The sequence below is a fragment of the Crocodylus siamensis genome, chromosome 3, assembly GCF_052110815.1.
Source record: "Crocodylus siamensis isolate JL-2025a chromosome 3, ASM5211081v1, whole genome shotgun sequence".
In the NCBI taxonomy this organism is placed as follows: domain Eukaryota; kingdom Metazoa; phylum Chordata; order Crocodylia; family Crocodylidae; genus Crocodylus; species Crocodylus siamensis.
In genome coordinates this window covers 182,461,331-182,480,212 of record NC_143397.1, presented here as the reverse complement: position 1 = coordinate 182,480,212, position 18,882 = coordinate 182,461,331, and the positions used below count along the sequence as shown (strand labels likewise).

General features: G+C 43.8%; 1 protein-coding gene across 3 annotated transcripts in view; it reads left to right on the top strand.

Moving 5' to 3' along the window:
* NOL4 (nucleolar protein 4) overlaps positions 1–18,882 on the top strand; it is a 291,097-nt gene that overhangs the window by 262,900 nt on the left and 9,315 nt on the right. For all 3 annotated transcript variants that reach the window (XM_090039912.1, XM_090039913.1, XM_090039914.1), the window contains one exon: positions 9,662–9,842. In XM_090039912.1, coding sequence (XP_089896038.1) covers positions 9,662–9,842 — 181 coding nt within the window. The remainder of the gene's footprint in view (positions 1–9,661; positions 9,843–18,882) is intronic.

Here is an 18,882-nt window from a genome sequence, read left to right as displayed (position 1 = left end):
GGCTGGAAATACAAAGACCAGCACTTCTCAGTAGAAGACCCAATTTTTAGTTCATAACTTTACTAGACCAACCTCTTGAAAGATATTTTCCATTCCAGGCTGATTTTTTAAATGGAAAATTTAAATCAAAACACTGCAGGCCTTTTCAAGAATGAAGCCACGGAAAATATAGAGCTTTGCCTATGTTAAAAATGTTGTTGGCTGTTTCTTTAAGAACTCTAGTTCCTCCGTCCTTGGCAATGAAATTTGAAAAAATAGTCCTTGTGTCAAGAATGTATCTTTAACTATCCTTATGAAAAATCCACTGAAATTTAACAGTTTAAGCTAAATATCCATTCAGACACAATCATAAAGGACTTCATAGATTTTAGCAGCTAAATTCCCAGAAGATTCTGTCCTCGCTGGGCACTGCAGCCTAAGCCTGAGCAGGAGTTTTCCTGCAATTGCAGCTCTGGGCTACTGTGGGCCTTAAAACATATAGGTCTGGGCACTTGAACTGTCTTTCCTGTGCTCTTATGAGTTCTGTGTTTGACCCAAGGAGTATGAATTTGTATGATCTGAATGCAGAGGGGAACAAGAATGGTACCTCCAGGAGGGTAATCTTAAAACAATGACTCTCCATGGGATAATTAGACTAAAGGGTGACAACATGGGAAAAGGAAGATAACTTTGAGTTGTGCATGTTTGTGGGGGGCGAGTGTCTGGGTATGAGGACTGGGTCTGGAACCAAGAAGAAAGAGGATCTGAGAACAATGAAACTGGAAGAACAGGAATGAAACTGGAACTCTCTGGATCAAGTGGCAAAGGAGAAAGAGCTATGGGAATGTTGAAACTGGACAAAGAACCTGAGGAAGGAAATTAGGAACCTGTGAGAATAGGGAAATTGGGTGGGGGGGCAAGTTGGAGACTAGGGCAGATGGCCTGAGACAAGATTAAGTAAAGGGATAGAGGATGTGAAGACTGAGACTTAATATGGAGGAGAATGAATCAGGGATTCTGGAAGGGTGAGTCTAAGATTTGGTGAGCAATGAGGCTGGGACTGGGATGAGAACCTGAAGATTAGAGAATGGGACTGAGTAAGCAAGGAAATAGGAGGAAGAGCTGGGATAAGAGAAAGGACTTTGGGGGAGAGGGGATGTGTTGCCAGGCTTGTGGGAAATCATCAGGAATGCCAGTGCCCAGTAGAGCACAATTCCTTTCAGAAAATGCAGTTGGATGCAAGATTTCTGTCTGCTCTTGTGCTGGGAAAGTGTCTCATCCTCCACTACTGCAGTCCACAGACAGTATGGCAGTCTGCCACTGCAATCAGCAGGGATCCAGGTTTTCCATTCCCCATGGGGATAATGGAGAAAAACATGGATTTTCCCCTTTACTGGATGAAAACACAGATTTCTCATTTGAATGCAGAAACTTGTGAAACTTGCAGTTTTGCAAAGAGCCTGCTGCTGTGTGCACTCCCAAAGGGCAGGGAGGACCTGTGACCCCCATATCTGTGCACAGGGCTGGGGCAGGCTGCCCACTGCGGGCTCGGGCTTCCACCCTGCTGCCCTCCCCCAGGGCCTCCGCAGCCCAGTGGTTGTGACTCGGTGCTGCAGGGAACAGTGGGGCCACGTGGGAATCTCCTTGCTGCTGTGAGCTCCGTGCTGCCCTGGTGTGGCATCCCCTGCCTGTGCGCCAGCAGTGAGGGACACAACCCCACACCGCTGTCCCTGCTGCTGTTGCATGTACAGGGAATGTGTTGCTGGCAGGATGTGCCCACCCCACGCACAGATCTTGGGAGGCACAGGTTTCCCCTACCTCCCTGGGAGTGCACATAGTGGCAGGGAGCTGGCCCTACCTCCCATTTGAGCCCACAGTGGGCAGATAGCAGGTGGGGATGGAGCAGGCTCTGCTCCTCTGCAGCAGCCACCACCTCCTGCTGGGGGCAGCAGTCTGTGGACCTGGGTCCCTGGCCCCATAGCCCTGGCAGCTGGGGGCCCCCCCCTTGGGCAGGGCTGGGTGGGGCAGGGGGCTGAGGGTCGGGGGGCAAGGGGCACCAGCAGGGTTGAAGGGGCTGTGAGGGGGAAGGAGGTGCTTTTCATTTTAATCACAGATTTGGGGAGATTTATCAGAATTTGCAGTTTTTTTAAATAGGGAAAATCAGGATCCCTGACAATCAGTTTCTCTGTTAACTCAAATAGGAAACATCTGTACAAGGGATTTAAAGGTTTCAGCCCTTCTAGTGATCAGTGTGAGTGTCACTATGATGCCACTTGAAGGAATTCCTGGTTTTGAATTTGTTTTTTTAATGGTACATAAGAAGAACCCCTTTTTAAATGATTATTAAGGTTGTAAAGTCAGACACTCATGCTGGGAAATGACAGAAATTAGGTTTGCCCCTTTGTGTGAATAAGCTGTGATATGGTCTTCAGTTAGGGGTCACATAGCACCTTTCTGTAAACCCTTGACCTTGGGCAGTGCTTAGGATGGGCCTGCCTTGGAAACAAACTGGGGTGGTTTAGATCAGGGCTGTACAACTGGCGGCCCATGGGCTGCATGCAGCCCACAAGGGATTAAGTTGCAGCCCCCAGTCTGGGAGCATGATGCACTGTGGGTGCAATATCTCTGCAGCATGCAGCCCTCAGCTGCTTAGAAGTTGGACAGCCCTGGTGTAGAGAAAAAGATTTATTTGTATGAGCCTGTTTCATTTTTTGCAGGAGTCAGAAGATAAGTGTATACAATAGGAGATTTCAGGAAGGGGCAAAGATGGGGCCCTGGGCAAGTTTGTCCAGAGTCTGTGACAGAGTTCCTGTGTGATTTTGGGCAAGTCACATAAACTGACTTTTCAAGTATGTTCACTACTTAGGTGTTCATCATTTTCTGGGTGCCTACTGGAGAACCTAACTGTCTGATCTGCTTACATGCTGATCAGTTCCAGCTGCAGCAGAAGTCAATGGAAGGTATACCTTGGTCACAGAGTGCCATATAATGTTATATCTTCTAAAAAAAATTGATCTTGGGTATCTTAAATTGAGTACTCAAGTAGATGCTAAGGAAATATGTTTGACTTTAATCTCTCTCTTCATTCCCCATCTGTAAAATGGGGAGAATAATACCACCTTATCAGTCAGGGGAACTGTTTGACTTCATTAACATTTGTGAAGCACTACATGTGATAAAGATGAGCACCACAGAAATGCCCATGAGGCACTTAATCTTTCTGACTTCAGAACAGTACTACAATAAAGTGAAGTATATGCAGCCTGTGTATTAAAGCACATTAAAGTTTATGTGGCTTTTTAATAAGTATTTTATGTTGCTCAAAAATGAGATGATGCACGTGGTGGGTTTGCAGCTTGTCTAGCTGTTTTAATACTAATCTGCATTTAGGTTCTTGTAACCTCAAAATGGTGTTCTAGAAGAAATATTTATTGACTGTAGTAACAAGGTATTCTCCCATTCAAACAGAAAGTTTCAAGGAATATAAGGCAACATTTTCTATTTGTTTTTTTCTCCATTTTCTACTTAATTGAAAAGATATTCCTTCACCCCTGGGCACTTAAAAGCTGCCAGCCTAGAAATTAGACATTTTTCAATCTGATAAGTAGAACGTTTTTAAAAGCACTAAACTGAACACATTCTGTCATCTTCATTTTATTTAGGTATTAATATTTACAGACTTAGTCATAAAAGTTTTTATCAATTTTTGGTAGGCCAATATCACAAGTATGGGGTGTCCAAAGAGATGTAAAAACCCAGTAGGGACCCATACAAGGTGGTGTGTACTAATCTAATCTATAATAAATATTGAGTCACTTACAGATTCACTGCTCAAACTATGGCTGCAAGAGACCTGTAAGACAAAATATCCATCATGCATGTAGTGGTTCCACAGGTGCCATTACAGCACACAGATCACAGAAGCATCTAGCCATTCACTCTCTCTGGGTTTTATACTGGTGCCTGTTACTATAGCATGTGAGCATCTTACATGCAAAAATCAATGACTACAGCAAAGTATTTGATGGAAGTTCATAGTAACACTTCTCCACCTTGGGGGTTAAAGGTCACTCTATGGGAAGATTATTGAGGCTTTTTAAAAAGATTTTATTAATTCCCTTTGTCCTTGGTGGTGATGATCAGCATTACAAGTGTCATTCTTATTATGGAAAGGCTTTGACAAAGACATCTCTGCATTGTATCTTCTTATGACTTAGGAGAAGCAGTTGTGAAGCAATACTCTGTTGCATACATTTTTACAGTTTCTCAACCGCTACCTGTTCAGTAGAACCATGCAGGTTCTGCCCTGCTTCCGAACTTATGCACACACAGATGATTGGAGGAAATAATGTTTGGACCACCTTCTTGTGAACATTATTTTCTTTTAAACTCTCCTTTAGCTGTTTTGTATTTAAAACACTGAGGTTTTCCTTGTAATGTACATTTGATAGAATATAGGTACATTGCTTAGAGCAGGTGTGTCAAAGATATGGCCTGTGGAGCCCTAGCATCCAGCCCCCTATGCTGCCTCTGGGTCTCAAGTGGACCCACAGGAATCACATGGGTTGTGCCAGATGGCCCTGCGTGCCCATGTAGTGCCTGCTCTGGCTGCTTTAGGAGCATGCTGCATGCAGCACCCATTCCAACATAAACCTGCTTCAAGCCAGCCAGAGCAAGCACCATATGCAGTGCAACCCTGGAGGACTGAAGTGGGCACTGTATCTGGCATGGTCTTTGACTGGCTGCTCTGGAACATGCACCACCACAGCACCCACTCTAGGACACGCATTGGATCCAGCATGGAGTGGAAGTGCACTGGAGCAGGTACTGCATGCACCATGGTACTGGAGTGGCAAGAGTGGGTGCTGCATATAGTGCAGTTCTGAAGCAGCTGGTCCAGGACCACACTCCACACAGCACCCATTCCAGGGCCACACTACATACAGTGCCTGTTCTTCCACTCCAGGATGCACGCTGGATCTGGCATGGAAGAGATGCACATTGGAGTGGGTGCCATGTGCAGTGCAGATCTAGAGCTCCAGGATGCAACACCTGCTCTGGGGCACTCATTGGATCTGACATATGGAACCAGCCCCATGCTACTCATCCAGCCCATGGAAACAGATGAGTTTGACACCCCTGGTTTGTAGTATAGTATCCTTTACTGGTTTCTTAATTTCTTCTGTAATTAGAAATGTGAATACACAGGCAAGTTATTGCAAAGTAAAAAATCCCTCTTTCATTGAGGGCTAAGCTACTGTGGTTTAGTATTCATTTACTGTGGGGTGTGAGTACATGCACAGAATACCTGATATGCTGCAAATCTCCATCTTTGTTTAACCCATGGTAACTTCATCCTGTGCCCACACTAATATCTATGCTTATGCTCCCTCTCTCTCAAGAAAAACTGTCAGGGGGATGATTATATGAAGCACTGACGTATGCTTCTGTTTTCTAAAACAATTAAATAACTGATATTTCAACTTCACATTGCTTCCCATTAAATGTGTTTATTAAAGGTATAACCAATTTAGAAAGGGTTAATAAATGTTTATTAAGTTGTATAAACAGGTAGTATATTTTCTAGATGGCTTTGAACAATCTTATAATCTGTTGAACTCTAATAATTTGTTACAATTGACTAACCCCTTAATATAACCCATACTAATCCTTGATTAACTTTTTCTAACTTGTATTAACTTTTTCTTTTTCTTTTCCTTTATTAACTTTTTCAACCTGTTTTTCTGTTTTTCTAACTTTTTTCCTAACGTTTTTCTAACTTTTTCTAACCTTTTTCTATAAATGTGCTTTCAATATATAGTGCAGTCCACGTAAACTATTTAAGATGCCTTTCATTGTGTAATCTCTGTACATCGCAACTAGTCAGCACTGGGCAACCCGACTAAAAAGAAAAAATCTAAAGTGCATGCAGTGTTCTGTATTTGTAAGCTATACGCACCTTATTGCTCTAAAAGGCTAAACTTATTTTTTTATTTCATGTTACAATATGTGCAATGAATCTAAATTCAAAATGAGACAAAAAGTCTTGCCAGTTTCAACAACATAAAAAGGCCAGTTTCATTGCTGAAGCAGGCAGAAATGGAATTGTAAGGGGGTACAGCCAGCAGCGGGTAGGCAGCAGTTCATAGACTGCTTGGCTGGAAAGCTGGAGGACAGCTGCAACTGATGATGAGTGAAGAAGAGTAGAGTCACAGAAGTGAGAGCAGAGGGTTAAAAGCTGCAGGAGCAGAGTGCAGAGGAGAGGGAGGGAAGGCTGTGGTGCAGGGGAGAAATACAGATCCTGAGTTGCCCCCTCAGGGCCTGAAGAAAGATGGCAGGTTTTAGTGTGTTCTGTTTGGGTTTGCACACTTACTTGTTTGTTTTTGTTTCTATGGGCAGTGCCGTAGCAAGGTAGGGCGAGCGGGGTGACCGCTCTGGGCACTAAAGTGACGGGGCACCAACAGGCACTGCCCAGCTGGGGCAGGGCATGGGACAAAGCCACAAGAGGCTCATTGTCGGGAGTGGGGCGTGTGGGGATGGCAGCAGGGCAGCTCTCGCTGTTGCATGCACTCCTGGGCAAGCATGGGGGGGGCGTGTGCTCCCCAGATCCGTGCACGGGGTGAGGGTGGGCTGGCGCTGCTGGCTTTACCCTGGTTGACAGGCTTCCTTGCCATGGTACTGTCTGTGGAGACAAGTTTTCCCCATGACAAAATCAACTGGCTGGAAAACTAAAAACTCAGAGCTGACTGGTCTTGAGAAGGGAGCTGAGGGAGTGACCTGCTTACAGGAATTGTGCCAGTTTCTTATCAATTGTTGTTAGTTTTAGTCTGTTCCAGCATTATTTCATTTTATCTGGTTAAATCAAAGGGCATCTGACCTTCCTGTCGTGTATGAAAATTGTGTGGCCCCATCGTTTTGTCTTTAAAAATATATGTGGAAGTTGCAACCTCTCTGGTTTCAAAAGCATCTAAGAACTGGTTCCGATGCAGGCAGATTAGGGTTTTAATCTTTCCATGTGGGAATACAAAGTGATGCACTGGCCCCCAGCTCTTTCTGTTATGTTACCAATATAATTGAAATGGAGGTTAGCCCACATATATTTAGGGATAAATAAATGCAAATTTTTGGAAAATAGGGTCCTATTTTCTTACCCAGCTATTGAGTTCCATGTCTTTTTCAAGGTGTTCATAGGCCTTGAATATTCCAGAGTGAATAACTGAAACAGTTCTATATTCTGGGTTTTAGACTTAATTTGGTATAGATGTATGGCAGAAAAAGTGAATGAAAGTGTGCCAGGAATATTGTTTGTGCCTGAATGGAATAGCAACAGTCGCAGAGTTCTGGACCTGTACTAAGTATGTTTCATTTTCACACTTTTTAAAAATCAAAAATAACTAAACTAATTTGACCCCAGCAGTCTTTCCTGCCTAGAGCAGGGGAGGTGGACCTGATGATCTCATGAGGTCCCTTCCAGCCCTAAACTTCTGTGAATTTGTAAAGAGGAAGGAAGAGAAAAATATCTGTCAGGTATGAATTAGATATACAGCAATGAATATGGGAGAAATACGTATGTCAAAAGTGAAACAGGGTCATTCATCCAATGTACAATTGGAAGAAGAAAGGAGGATGAAGTTATTTAAAGCAATCTAAGTCCTCACTGGGTCTAATGAGATCCTTTCATTGGATGTAATGGGAAATGAATCAGGTCCTGGTGCATCTGAGTCTGGAAACATCATCCAGTTTTGAAAGAAAGAGATTTCCCATCAAATCAGAAAAGAAAGTGTCAGTTTTGTGAATTTATGGAATGGTTGATGTTTTAAGTTTGGCAAGAAATATATCCTTGTTCTCTAACTTACTAAATATTTTTTCACAGAAAATATACATTCACTTGTGTTAGAGACAGCCATAGTCTTTGCTTCTAAATAACGTACAATGCAACTAGTATATAAAATCAGAAACCATGTGTGTTAATCATTCAAATTATTCCTGAACTTCGCTGAAATACAGCAATCGCAGCTGAATTTGCGTGAAGTACTCTGCAGATGTATACTGTCATCTTAGTCACAGAGGGCTAGTTTAGGTATCTTTACTAGCTCACGGAAATCAGCTAGACTACCCAAGGAGTTAAGTGTTACACATCCAGAATGGTGGAGCCATAATTAGACTGAGAAGAAAACAGAAATGAAAAGGTACATAATGGCTTTAAAAAAGATAAGTGCCAAATAGAAACTAAATCAGAGTTTCTCGCACAATGGTCTATGAAGGTGCTATTTGGTAACATGGTGCTAGTTCTCCTTTTTCCCAGCATCAGATATTTCCACTGTAACTTTTCTATGTAAATAATTGCTCTTATTGCTGTAGGAATGTTCTGTGGTCACAAATGGTGAAAGGTGGTCCATGTAACAGTAAACAAGTGGACAGGTAGTGCAAGACAATCTCTCTAGCTAAATGTGATCATACTATGCAAAAGTTTGAGAGTCCCCAAGCTAAATCCTGCCCATCCTCATGCAAAAGTACTTAAGAGGTAGACAGTTCCTTCCTTTTCCTGTCCTTGTGACAGGGTATTAAGCAGAATTTGCATATTCATTGGAATCTGACAGGTTGCACCGTGAGTACTTCTACTATGGCCTCAAATTTGTAATCTCTGTCAACCGTGTGCCTTAGCACCTCCGGCACTGCAGTCCCCATTAGGCAGGTAGTATGAGGGGACTGTATGGTACAAAAGCTGTAGCATACTATTGAGCCCAGATGAGTTACTGACAGAGAATGCTGGAATGATTTTAAAAACAGCTATATGGAGCTACCCATGAAGGAATGGGCACAAGGTGTGCCTTCTATACAAGGTGTGCTTGCTAAACTGGTCAGCTCATTTGCTCATGCCCATATCTTGCTTTAACCATCAGGAGAAGAGAGTACCTCCAGCAGGTTCTCTCACCACCCCACAGTAAATGAATATTAAATCACAGTAGCTTAGCCCTCAGTGAAAGAGGAATTGTTTACTTTGCATTGTCCTACTGCACAAAGATTGGTTTGTTCCATATGTAGATTATATATTCATATATCTATATATTTATTTTTGCTGAGGCTACCCATTCTGCTGGCCCATTTGTGTAGGGGCAGTAACAGCCCTTTGCATAGTTTCTCGCAACATACCAGACATATAGTAATTACATTTTTACCCTGCTGTTACCAAGCATCCATAATGCTAATGCATCTATGGAATATATCAATGCATTTTATAGTGGTTGTTATAGCGAGAAAAACTGATTATTTGCATCAGGAGGGTAATTTTTTTTGTACCTGAGAGCAGTCACTTGCTCCCAGTTCCTTCCAGTTTTGGGGGGTTTTTTGGAATTCAGTTTTGAGGAAGATTTCAAGTACCTTAGGATAATGACCACATCTTGTGTGTATGGATGGTGCTGAACACATTTGGGTGTTCAAGCACAATACAAAGAAATAAATAATAATAGTGCATGTGGGAAGTCTGGGTCCCAAGCTATTCGTATTTCTTTTCAGGTGGAAATCTGTCAATTGCAAACATGTATGTTCTTGTTCTGTGTTTATTATCCCATTGTGGAAGCCATGCACGGGATTTATAAATAACATTAAAAAGCCCCTCTGGTTCAAGTTGTAACGCAATAAATAATTTGGTGCCTTACAATGAAATATTGTTTTTTTTCAGGATGAGACTGCTCCAGCTGACAAACAATATAAACAAGAGCCAGCCCAGGTCACTTACTCAACATCGGCTGTTTCCAGCACACAGGAGGTGTTGTACATCAACGGAAATGGGACCTACAGTTACCATAGTTACAGAGGGTTAGGAAGTGGGCTGCTAAATCTCAATGATGCTTCTAACAGTGGTGAGTTTTCTTATGTATGTGTGTGTTCGCATGTTTGTGCTTCTGTCACTCAGTTGGCTGATTCTTAAGACCCAATTCCACAAGCACTTAAAAAAAAAAAAAGCTTAATTTAAAGAAAAACCCCCCCAAAACATCCAACAACAGGTTAGATCAACAGCTTATAGCTATAGCTTTAGTAGGACCTACCCCATGAATATATTGCCTCTTAAGTGAAGCACAAAAGGTGCACATTAGTGTTTTTGTAGTTAGTGAGTGAAAATAAGGTAGCCTCCTTTCTAAAATGTAGACCTAATTCTCAGCTGTTATAAATCAACTGGGTTCATTGCCTACAGTAATTTACACCAGTGAGGATCTGGCATAACAGGTGTTAAATTAGTAATTAACATTTCTATTTACCATTGTCTAAAAATAACGTAGAAAGTTGTGCCACCACAAAGGAAAGGGGGGAAGGGAATAGTGGTGTCATTTCTTTCACCGAGGTTTCTTTCTCATTACAATAGTAAACAACAGTAGCAAGCAATGAATTGTTTGTTTGGAGTCGCAAAAGCATTGATTTAATATGAATACAGAGCATAGGAAGCGATTTACCCTTTGTGGTAATAAAATTATACTCTTATCTGTCAGTCCAAAGTGATCACACTGAAAGGCTGGGGATTTCTGCCTGCACTTCTGTTCTCCAAGAGGAGGATTTAAAGAATGTCTCAGAGGACAGGGATTAATGGTCTTTTGTCCTGGTTGATCCCTCTCTGGATGAGGGGAGTGGTGCCTCAGGTATAAAAGAAAAGCAGTGTTTTTAAAGAAATTAATGATGAAGGTCCTTCCTTGATTTTATGCTTGCCAATCGGTTTTCTTGATCATTTTCAGAGTGTTATCAATGCTATGGGGGCTACTGCTTGTACAGATTTAGCAGAATGTGATGTTCCTACAACATGCAGGCATATTCTGTGCTTAGAAAAATCCTCTGTCTCTAAAACTGGTAAAAGAGTTGTATGGAATTTTTGAAAGGCTTTAAAAAAAGACAGCATTTTAAGCTGTCAAAACTCTTAGACTTAGAGTTGGTAAATTGCAGTTGTAATTGTTTCTGCATACACAGAAGACATATTTAAAAACACATATGCTGTAAATGATCTCTGATAGAATATTTTCATAGGAGTAAGACACCCTGTAGAAAGCTGGAATTCTTAAGTATCTCTCTCACCTTTTCTATTGCCTTTTTAAATTGTGGGCACAAGGGGATTGATCCATTTCTCACTGAAGGCAGTGGATGCATTCCCATTAACTTGGACAAGAACAGAATTGGGCTCATAAACAATTAGCCATGTCTTATTACTCACCTGAGGCCACCAGTGCTGTGCTGTTACACCTTACATAATACTAGATTGTTATAAATTGCTACTGGTTTTGACTGCTCTCGTCTTCAAGCTGTTTATAATAGAATACATTTCCATTATTTCCATTTTTATTGAACTACATCACTTGGCAGAAGTATTCTATTTGACTTCAGTAGGCAAGTTAAAAATTAGATGAAGTTGTCAACACCCCTGTTACTTCAGCTGTTGGTTGTGACTATAAGCTTCCTTTTTATTATTCTCTCTCTCTCTCTCTCTGTGTGTGTGTGATTTTCAGGCTCTTTACCACAATTAACAACCAAGTTGCGTTTTGCAACAAACCAAGCACTGGTTGAAACTTTCCCAGTACTACACAGCTGAACATATCCTAGGAACCAAGCATTAGTAAATCCACTGGAGACTAGTTTCACTGTGGGATGTTGCTGCTCCACCTCATGTGCAGTCCCAGTGGATGCTCACCTTCTGTGTACTGAATCTTCCCTCCCCACCCCACCCTCCACCATTGTGTGTCTTGTACTGAAAGGTGCTTTCTCATTTCCCCCGTTCCCCTGAGTGGCTAGCAAACCATTTCTCAAATCTGGTGTAGACACATACTTAAACAGACCCTGGCACAAGAGTGCCCACCCCTTCACTAAAAATAATTAGGCTTTTTTCTCTGGATATTGCTCCCCTAAGGATATATGCATGTGTACAGCTGGTGAAATAAATCACATAATCCAGACCCATTTCTGAAATCCTCTTATCACAAGAAATCTGGGCACCAGAGTTCAGAAACCTAATGCTACTGTCAACAATCTGGCTAACTATTGACCTGTATCCCATCTGCCAACTTTAGGGAAGGATACTAAGAAGTTTTTGTCAGGGCAACTTTTGCAGATTCTTGATTCTTCAGATTTCTGTGACAGCAATCAGTTGTGTTATTGGCTTGGATATTTGGTAAAAGCTCTATTGGCTGCATTACTCCTTCTGATAGTGGAAGAAGCTAATTATTCCTTTAGACATTTGAGACAGCTGACCGTGAGATTTGCTGACTTGGTCAAGGGCACTAGCAGGAGTGGATCAGATTGCTTTTGAGTGGCGCTGTTGATACTTGCCCTCCCCTCTCTCCCCTTCAGAGAGCTCAAAGGAACTGTTGTGAGAAGTTTTTGCTCTACTTGAAGGGTTCCTATTCATTGTGGGCTTGAGGCTACTTGCAGGCATCGTGAATTTCCTGTATAGAGCCAAAGTTTTGTTTGTTGATTGTTGTCTTCGCTGAAGGAGTTGTTCAGAGAATCATTTCCTTCAGAATGTAATATGCACCATCAAACATTCTTGCCATGTTTGCAAATGTTCTGATAATGTAAAATAAGTCTACACCTTACCCAGGATGTGTGTATAAACAAATACTGACTGTTGTCTATATCTGCTTCAAAATAACCTTATGCAAAAGCTGGATAGTTCTTACGTTTGAATACTTATTTCTGCTATATTCCCAGTAATGTAACATCTGCATCAGAATTGACATTTGTTTGACATGTTTTGACTCACGCATTTGTTTGCCCCCTTCCCTGATGAAATTCTTCCCTAGTCTGAACCCATCTTTCAATCTTAGCATCCCCCAGCTCAGCTACTCCCTGTCCCACTGCCTGTCCCCTTTATACCTTGCTGTTGCAGCATTTGCCTCCTAAGCCTGTGCTTCCATCTGTGGCTAATTATAGAATGGTAATTAGCTGCTTACACAAGTGAATGGGATGAGCCATCATGAAACTGCTCAGCATGAGCCTCAAGGATGGGGAGAATGATGCTCCAGCAGCTGTCAAAAGAGACACCTTATTTTTCAGGGAGGGAGTGTGGGGCAGAGCAGAAAAGGAATCGAACAGAGCATGCCAGATTTTTCTCTCCTTCTCAGCAAACAATGGCCATTTTTTCTTCTTTTTTCACTTTTTTTTTTTGCAAAGTCTACACTAACATGCTTCACTTCTCTCTTTTGCTATGCAGTTGCTGGGCTGGCACAGCCCCTGACAGCCCCTGGGCACAGAGAGAAATGCAGGTCCTGTGAGTTAGATGGATCCTTCTGACCCAACAGACATTAGCTGCTGGGTTGGGAGGGTGGAGGATCAAGCTCCAATTTGGAGCCAATCCAGAGAGAGAGGTTATGTTTCTGCAGCCTCTTCCCCCAGCCCCTCTTCTAGCCCCTCTTCTAGCCCCCAGTGCTGTCTCAGGATGGGAGGGGGAGAAGGCAGGGGAGGAAGGTACTGGAGGTGGGGGTAGGTGGATTAGAGCCCCCACCTTGGGGGGGGGGGGCTCCAGTCTACCTGCCCCACACTCCAGCTGGGCAACTCCCCACTCCTTCGCTGCTACTTCCCCCCCGCCCAATTCTGAAAACAGCACCCAGAGCAGGGCTGGGCAGCCATGCTCCCAGCACATGCAGACACAAATTAGTGAAGGCACTTCATTTGGGAGTACCTTCATCTGGACTCTCACATAATGAGGGTTCAGATTGTCAGGGGATTGGGCCCTTTTAAAGTGCTCTGCAGCCATACACTTGTGTTAGATCTCAGCTGTAGAGCACTTTCAGGGGCCAGATTGGGCAAACATTGTCACTTCTGTCAGCACCCTCAGTGTGAGTCAGGTTGTCAAGGGGCTACAGAGAGTGGTGGAGAGGCAGGAACCTTTCAAGCAGATTGCCATTGGCTCTTGTAAACTGCTGAAAGGGATCTGACCTTTTAGAAGGTTGAACCCTTTTGGGGCAGAGAGATTTCCTTGCTATGCAGCTGAATAGAAAAATTCCAGGAGACCAAATCTGGTTATGTAAAGGGACTTTAAAGTGTAAAGGAGCCAAAATGCAGCTGAGAATCAGCCTGCAATGGGTTGTGCAAGTTACATCCCAGCCACAGAAGGCTTACTTAGCCACAACCTACTGCACTCTGGCTGGCTGTTGAAACCTGGGAAGTCATCTTAAAAGGACAACAGGCCAGCAGTTAGGCTGGTCCTGTGTAGCAAAGGAAGAATCCTGGCTGGAGCTACAAGTCATCTGAGGACTCCAGCTTGTTCCTCTTTTAAGGCTCTGCCTACTGAATGTGCCTCTCTTGACAGAAACAGAACTACTTGGGTTGATGAAAATGACCCCACCCACAAAGACGCACAACCCATTGCTCAAAAATACAGAACTTGAAGACTGCCATTTGGTATTAGCTTTGCCAAGCTTGGAACTGCCTTTTCAGAGTTCCCAATTGATCCCTGACTCCTTTTTCATGACAGGGTACAGAGGTCACTCTTCTTACCAGCACTGATATTCCTGCTGCTTTTGTAGTCCTTGCTGGAGTAGATTTAGGTCTTCTCCTGCTGCCTCGTCAGCAAGAGGGCCCCTGCACTCCATTTGGTACTTTGAATATGCAGAAGTCTCAGTTGCTGCCCTGTATCCCTCCTTCAGGAAACTGAGGTTTCAAAATATCAGAAGTCTACTTGTGGCACCCTGCCCACCACTGCATACCTCTTTGTTGGATTGGCAGTGCAGCTACTCTGTCTCAATTTCTCTGGCTGACGCTGAGCTCATATCCTTCATGGATATGACCTGTAGCCCATTTGCCACAGAGCAGCCAGCCAGGTTGTGAGCTAAGAGAGTCCTTCAGCCAAGTTCCAGTGGACAGACAAATGTTCAGCCCACCTGCAATCAGCTTTCATCCACCTGCTATGACTGACTGTCCCCAGGACGAGTTACCTGGTCATAGCCTGCCACCAGAACAGCAGTCCTTGCCCATATGGTTCCTTCATACCAAAGACTTGGCTCTACTGGAGACCCCCACTGCAGCCTGTTGACTCTCCTGTCCTCAAATGCTGAGCTTCCTCTTCCTTTTAAGTCTACTTTGCAAGCCTAATAGCCAATCCAATGACGGTGGGACAAGACTAATTAAGTCCATGCCAAGTTCTTTGTTGTGCCTGTTGCAGGTGTTCTCCATCTGACTGCCTCAGCCTTCTGAGGTCCCAATATTTGAAAAACAAGGGACTGAAGAATTGACATGCATACTTATGCTACTGCTAGTCAGCCTAGGAATTGCATGTAAGCACATCAGCTGCATTTGCTGTGTATAAAAAAAACCATACTGAAAGATGGAGGGATTCATAGTACTACTTCTCCAGACACAAGTGACTGGTGCCTCCTGAATCTCAGGGGGACACCTGCAGAAGTTGCCCACTGCCCTACTGACAGTAACAGTGTTGGCCATCTTGAGGGCACTTGCATGTCCTCCCTACCAGTCACCTATGTCCAGAGCTATTTGTGATATGAGGTCTTGATACTTTCTGGTGGGGGGGTGACCATGACCCCCCCCAGCATGACCACAAACATGCAATCAAAGGAAAAGATTACATGAATCTTTTGGGTGATGATGAGTCTTTTCAGAGCTGCTTTGGGTTGATTGTATTAGTAGCAGGACACAGGGTAGGGAGGTTTGCCCTGGAATCTGTCAGCGATTAGATGGGACATGGGTGTGGCCGATGGGTTTAATGATGACTAAATGAAAGTGTTGTATTTGGTGTCATCATGTGCATACAGGTGATGAGGTTTGAAAATTTAGCAGATGCAGTGTTCTTTTTAATAAGTGAGTTAATATTTGACTGCAATCAGGGGTGTAAGCAGCTCTTACTCATCCTTGTTCAAAGACAGTGTGAAAATATATGTATTATGGTCATATTGGAGCATCATGCAAAAAGGCAAAGTGTTTATTCTCTACCTTAACTGGCTGCATCCTGGTTTTCAGAAATGAGTTTTGCTGAGGTTGGCATCCTGGGCATGAACAAGTAGCAGCTCTAAGTCTGCTTTAACAAAGTGTTTTCATCCCTGAAGTTCCTCACTTATTTTGAACAGAAGGAATTGTTTTGTAGGAGTTATAGACCATAGACACAATTGTATTTGTTGTGTTAGTTTCTGTGGGAGATAGTGTGATTGGTTAGGGAAAGTCAAAGAGTGCTGCTAAGTGATTCCTAAATTCTCCTGTTCACCTTGCTATAGTGGAATGGAGATTGTGGTTACACAATGAAAAGCTTGGAGTTGTTAATAGAGCTAGCAAGAGAAATCAAATGTTGACAGTTTTATTATACAGCAGTTACAGTAACTTCAAGCATGTGGGAAAAAACAAGCATGTCTTTTTCCTTACCCAGTCTCTCCATTATACAGCCATAATTTCACTGGCTTATAATCTTACTGAGCTCTAACTGTTTGACCTGAAATTTTCCACCAGGCATCTGCCTTGGGATAAATTTTTCTCAAGATGTTTCATAAAAAGGTTAGTCCATTCTAAGGAAAGGGGTAGAGGAAGAATATTTGTTTTTTCTCATGTTTCATTGAGAAGTTCCAGTTCCTCCGTGATATGAAACACGAGTTTGAAATACGGTGCATCTGAGGGGGGTGGTAGGTGTTGCCCTGGTATCAGAGGTGCACCTTTTGCTGTCTGCATGAAAGTACTTTAGGATTTGATCAGCCTATACATCTCCTTAGAATTTGGCAGCTAAACTCTCTACAAATTCTGTCTGCACTGGGCACACTCTGCCTCCTCACAACTCCCACGTGTGTCATCCCTTCAATGTGACTGGGCAAGTCAGAGGTATAGCTGGGCAGCCATGATGCATGGGGAAGTGCTGGCTGGTGCCCTGCCAATTGCAGCAGGTAGGGGCTGCTTTTTTGCCCCCCTCTCCCACATCCCCCACACTCCCCCCTCAAAGGTTTGGGGGAGTGTGGGTTTGGGGCTGTCCCAGTTGCCCCTTCACCCTTGGTCATACTACTGGGTCATGTTTTATCCAGGGCTGTAGGAGCTGACCAGGACATTCACTGCAGTTTCATCTGGATGGTTAGGCCTGCCACCCTGCCAGGTACAGAAACTGGGAGCAAGGAAAGCTCTTTTACTATGCTCACATTGATACCCCCTGGGCTTGCAGCCTGGGTTAGGGGGGAAGGAGTACGGGGACTAATTCTCATGCGGATGAGGGAGAGAAAAAATGTGCCGGGTTGCAACAATGGATCAAGAGCTTGGGGCAAGTATTACTGGCCTCCTTTTGCAAAGGAGAAACTGAACTCAGAGAAGTCAACTGACTTGACCAAAACTAAGACACTCTCTACTTCCTGTATGATTTAGTCATATCATCCAAGCTTTCCTTCCCTTCACAGACAATTAAAGGAACAGTTGTCAGATATGCATGTTCCTTCATAAGCTGTTTGGATATGAGTTGGTTTATAAGGTTTTAGTTATGGTGAGTCTTGCTGACATACCTAAATCTCCATATTTGGAATCTGGATGAAATACCTCTGATGGTATAGATGGGAAAGTACCTTATTTTTTCACCTTTGTCCACACAACAAAGCAGTCCATTCAGATGGATTAACTACATGCCCATACTTGCTGAGAGTCATGCTCACTGGAGCTGGAAGTAGCCATTAGGAATTATCTGCAAGCGCTGCAGCTATATTTGCTTTGTTAGGTGTAGCTATACTAAAAGAAGGAGGGATTCATAGCAGTATTTCTCTGGAGCTGTCAGTGCACTGGGACATATTTCACCCACCAGTAACTTGGCTTCCCTCACAACATCCAACATAGTCCACCCTTTCAAAATCCTTTGACTTTTCCTTACTTACTCAATGGCACAAAGAATGGTCAGCACAAGCACCAATTGATCACCACATCATCTCTGACCCTACACTCAGTCAGCCAGGATTTAACTGGCCACGCCATTATTGGGCACTTCTCAACCATTTTCAAACTAGACAGGGTCACTGTGCCTCAAACCTATACCAGTAGGGCCTCCGCAATGATGACAAATGCCCTTCTTTGTGGGCAAGTTCAAACTATGTCCTACATTGTTGACTTGTGTCCATTTGCTGTGCTACCTGGTGCCCTTCAGGCTCTTCACACTGTAATGACATCACAAGATGGCTGAAACAATATGCTGAAACCACATATGCTTAATAAATAAATCCTGAGCTGTTTGACTAATAACAGAAGTTACACACAAAACAATTTAAGTGATCAGAAACTGGTTTAAACCTGTAACATAATATAAGTTCAGGGCACATTAACCAGTTTCAAAATGACCAAAACTGATTTAAGATAAACCTGGTTAAATGTAGTGTCAGACTTAACTGATTTAGGTCAAACCAGTTATGGCATTTCTGTGCAAGACCCCTTCCTAGTACAAGTGAAATCAGCATCCCAGCATGCCTTGCAGCCCTGAGCTGGGCTGAGCTGTGTGCTTAGGCAAAGCAGGGGTGGCTTTGCCCCTCTGCTCCCTAGCCAGAGGAGAGAAGGCTGCCTGACAAGGGGGTGGGGGTGGGAAACCCGGCTGACACAGCCCAGTCTGCCTGGTAAGGGTGGAGCAGCCCCTGCCAGACTTCCCTGCTGGAGTTGAGGGGGTGGGGGGCATGGGCCAGTAGGCTTGGGGGGGGAGGGTGATTAAACTCCGCTGTCTCCCCTCTCTCCCACTGGCACAAGGACCCCTGCCAGGGTCTGCCTGGCTTTCCCCCTTGCGTGGTGGATGGCATGGCCAGAGTTGGCCCAGGCATTGCCCAAGGCTGCTACCTAGGCCAGCTCTGGCCATGCCCCCCTCCCACATCAGTGGAGGAGAAAGCCAGGCAGACCCTGACTGGGGTCCCTGTGCCGGTGGGAGAGAGGGGAGACAGGGGAGTTTAATTCCCCTCCCACCCAGCCCCCTTCACCTGAGGC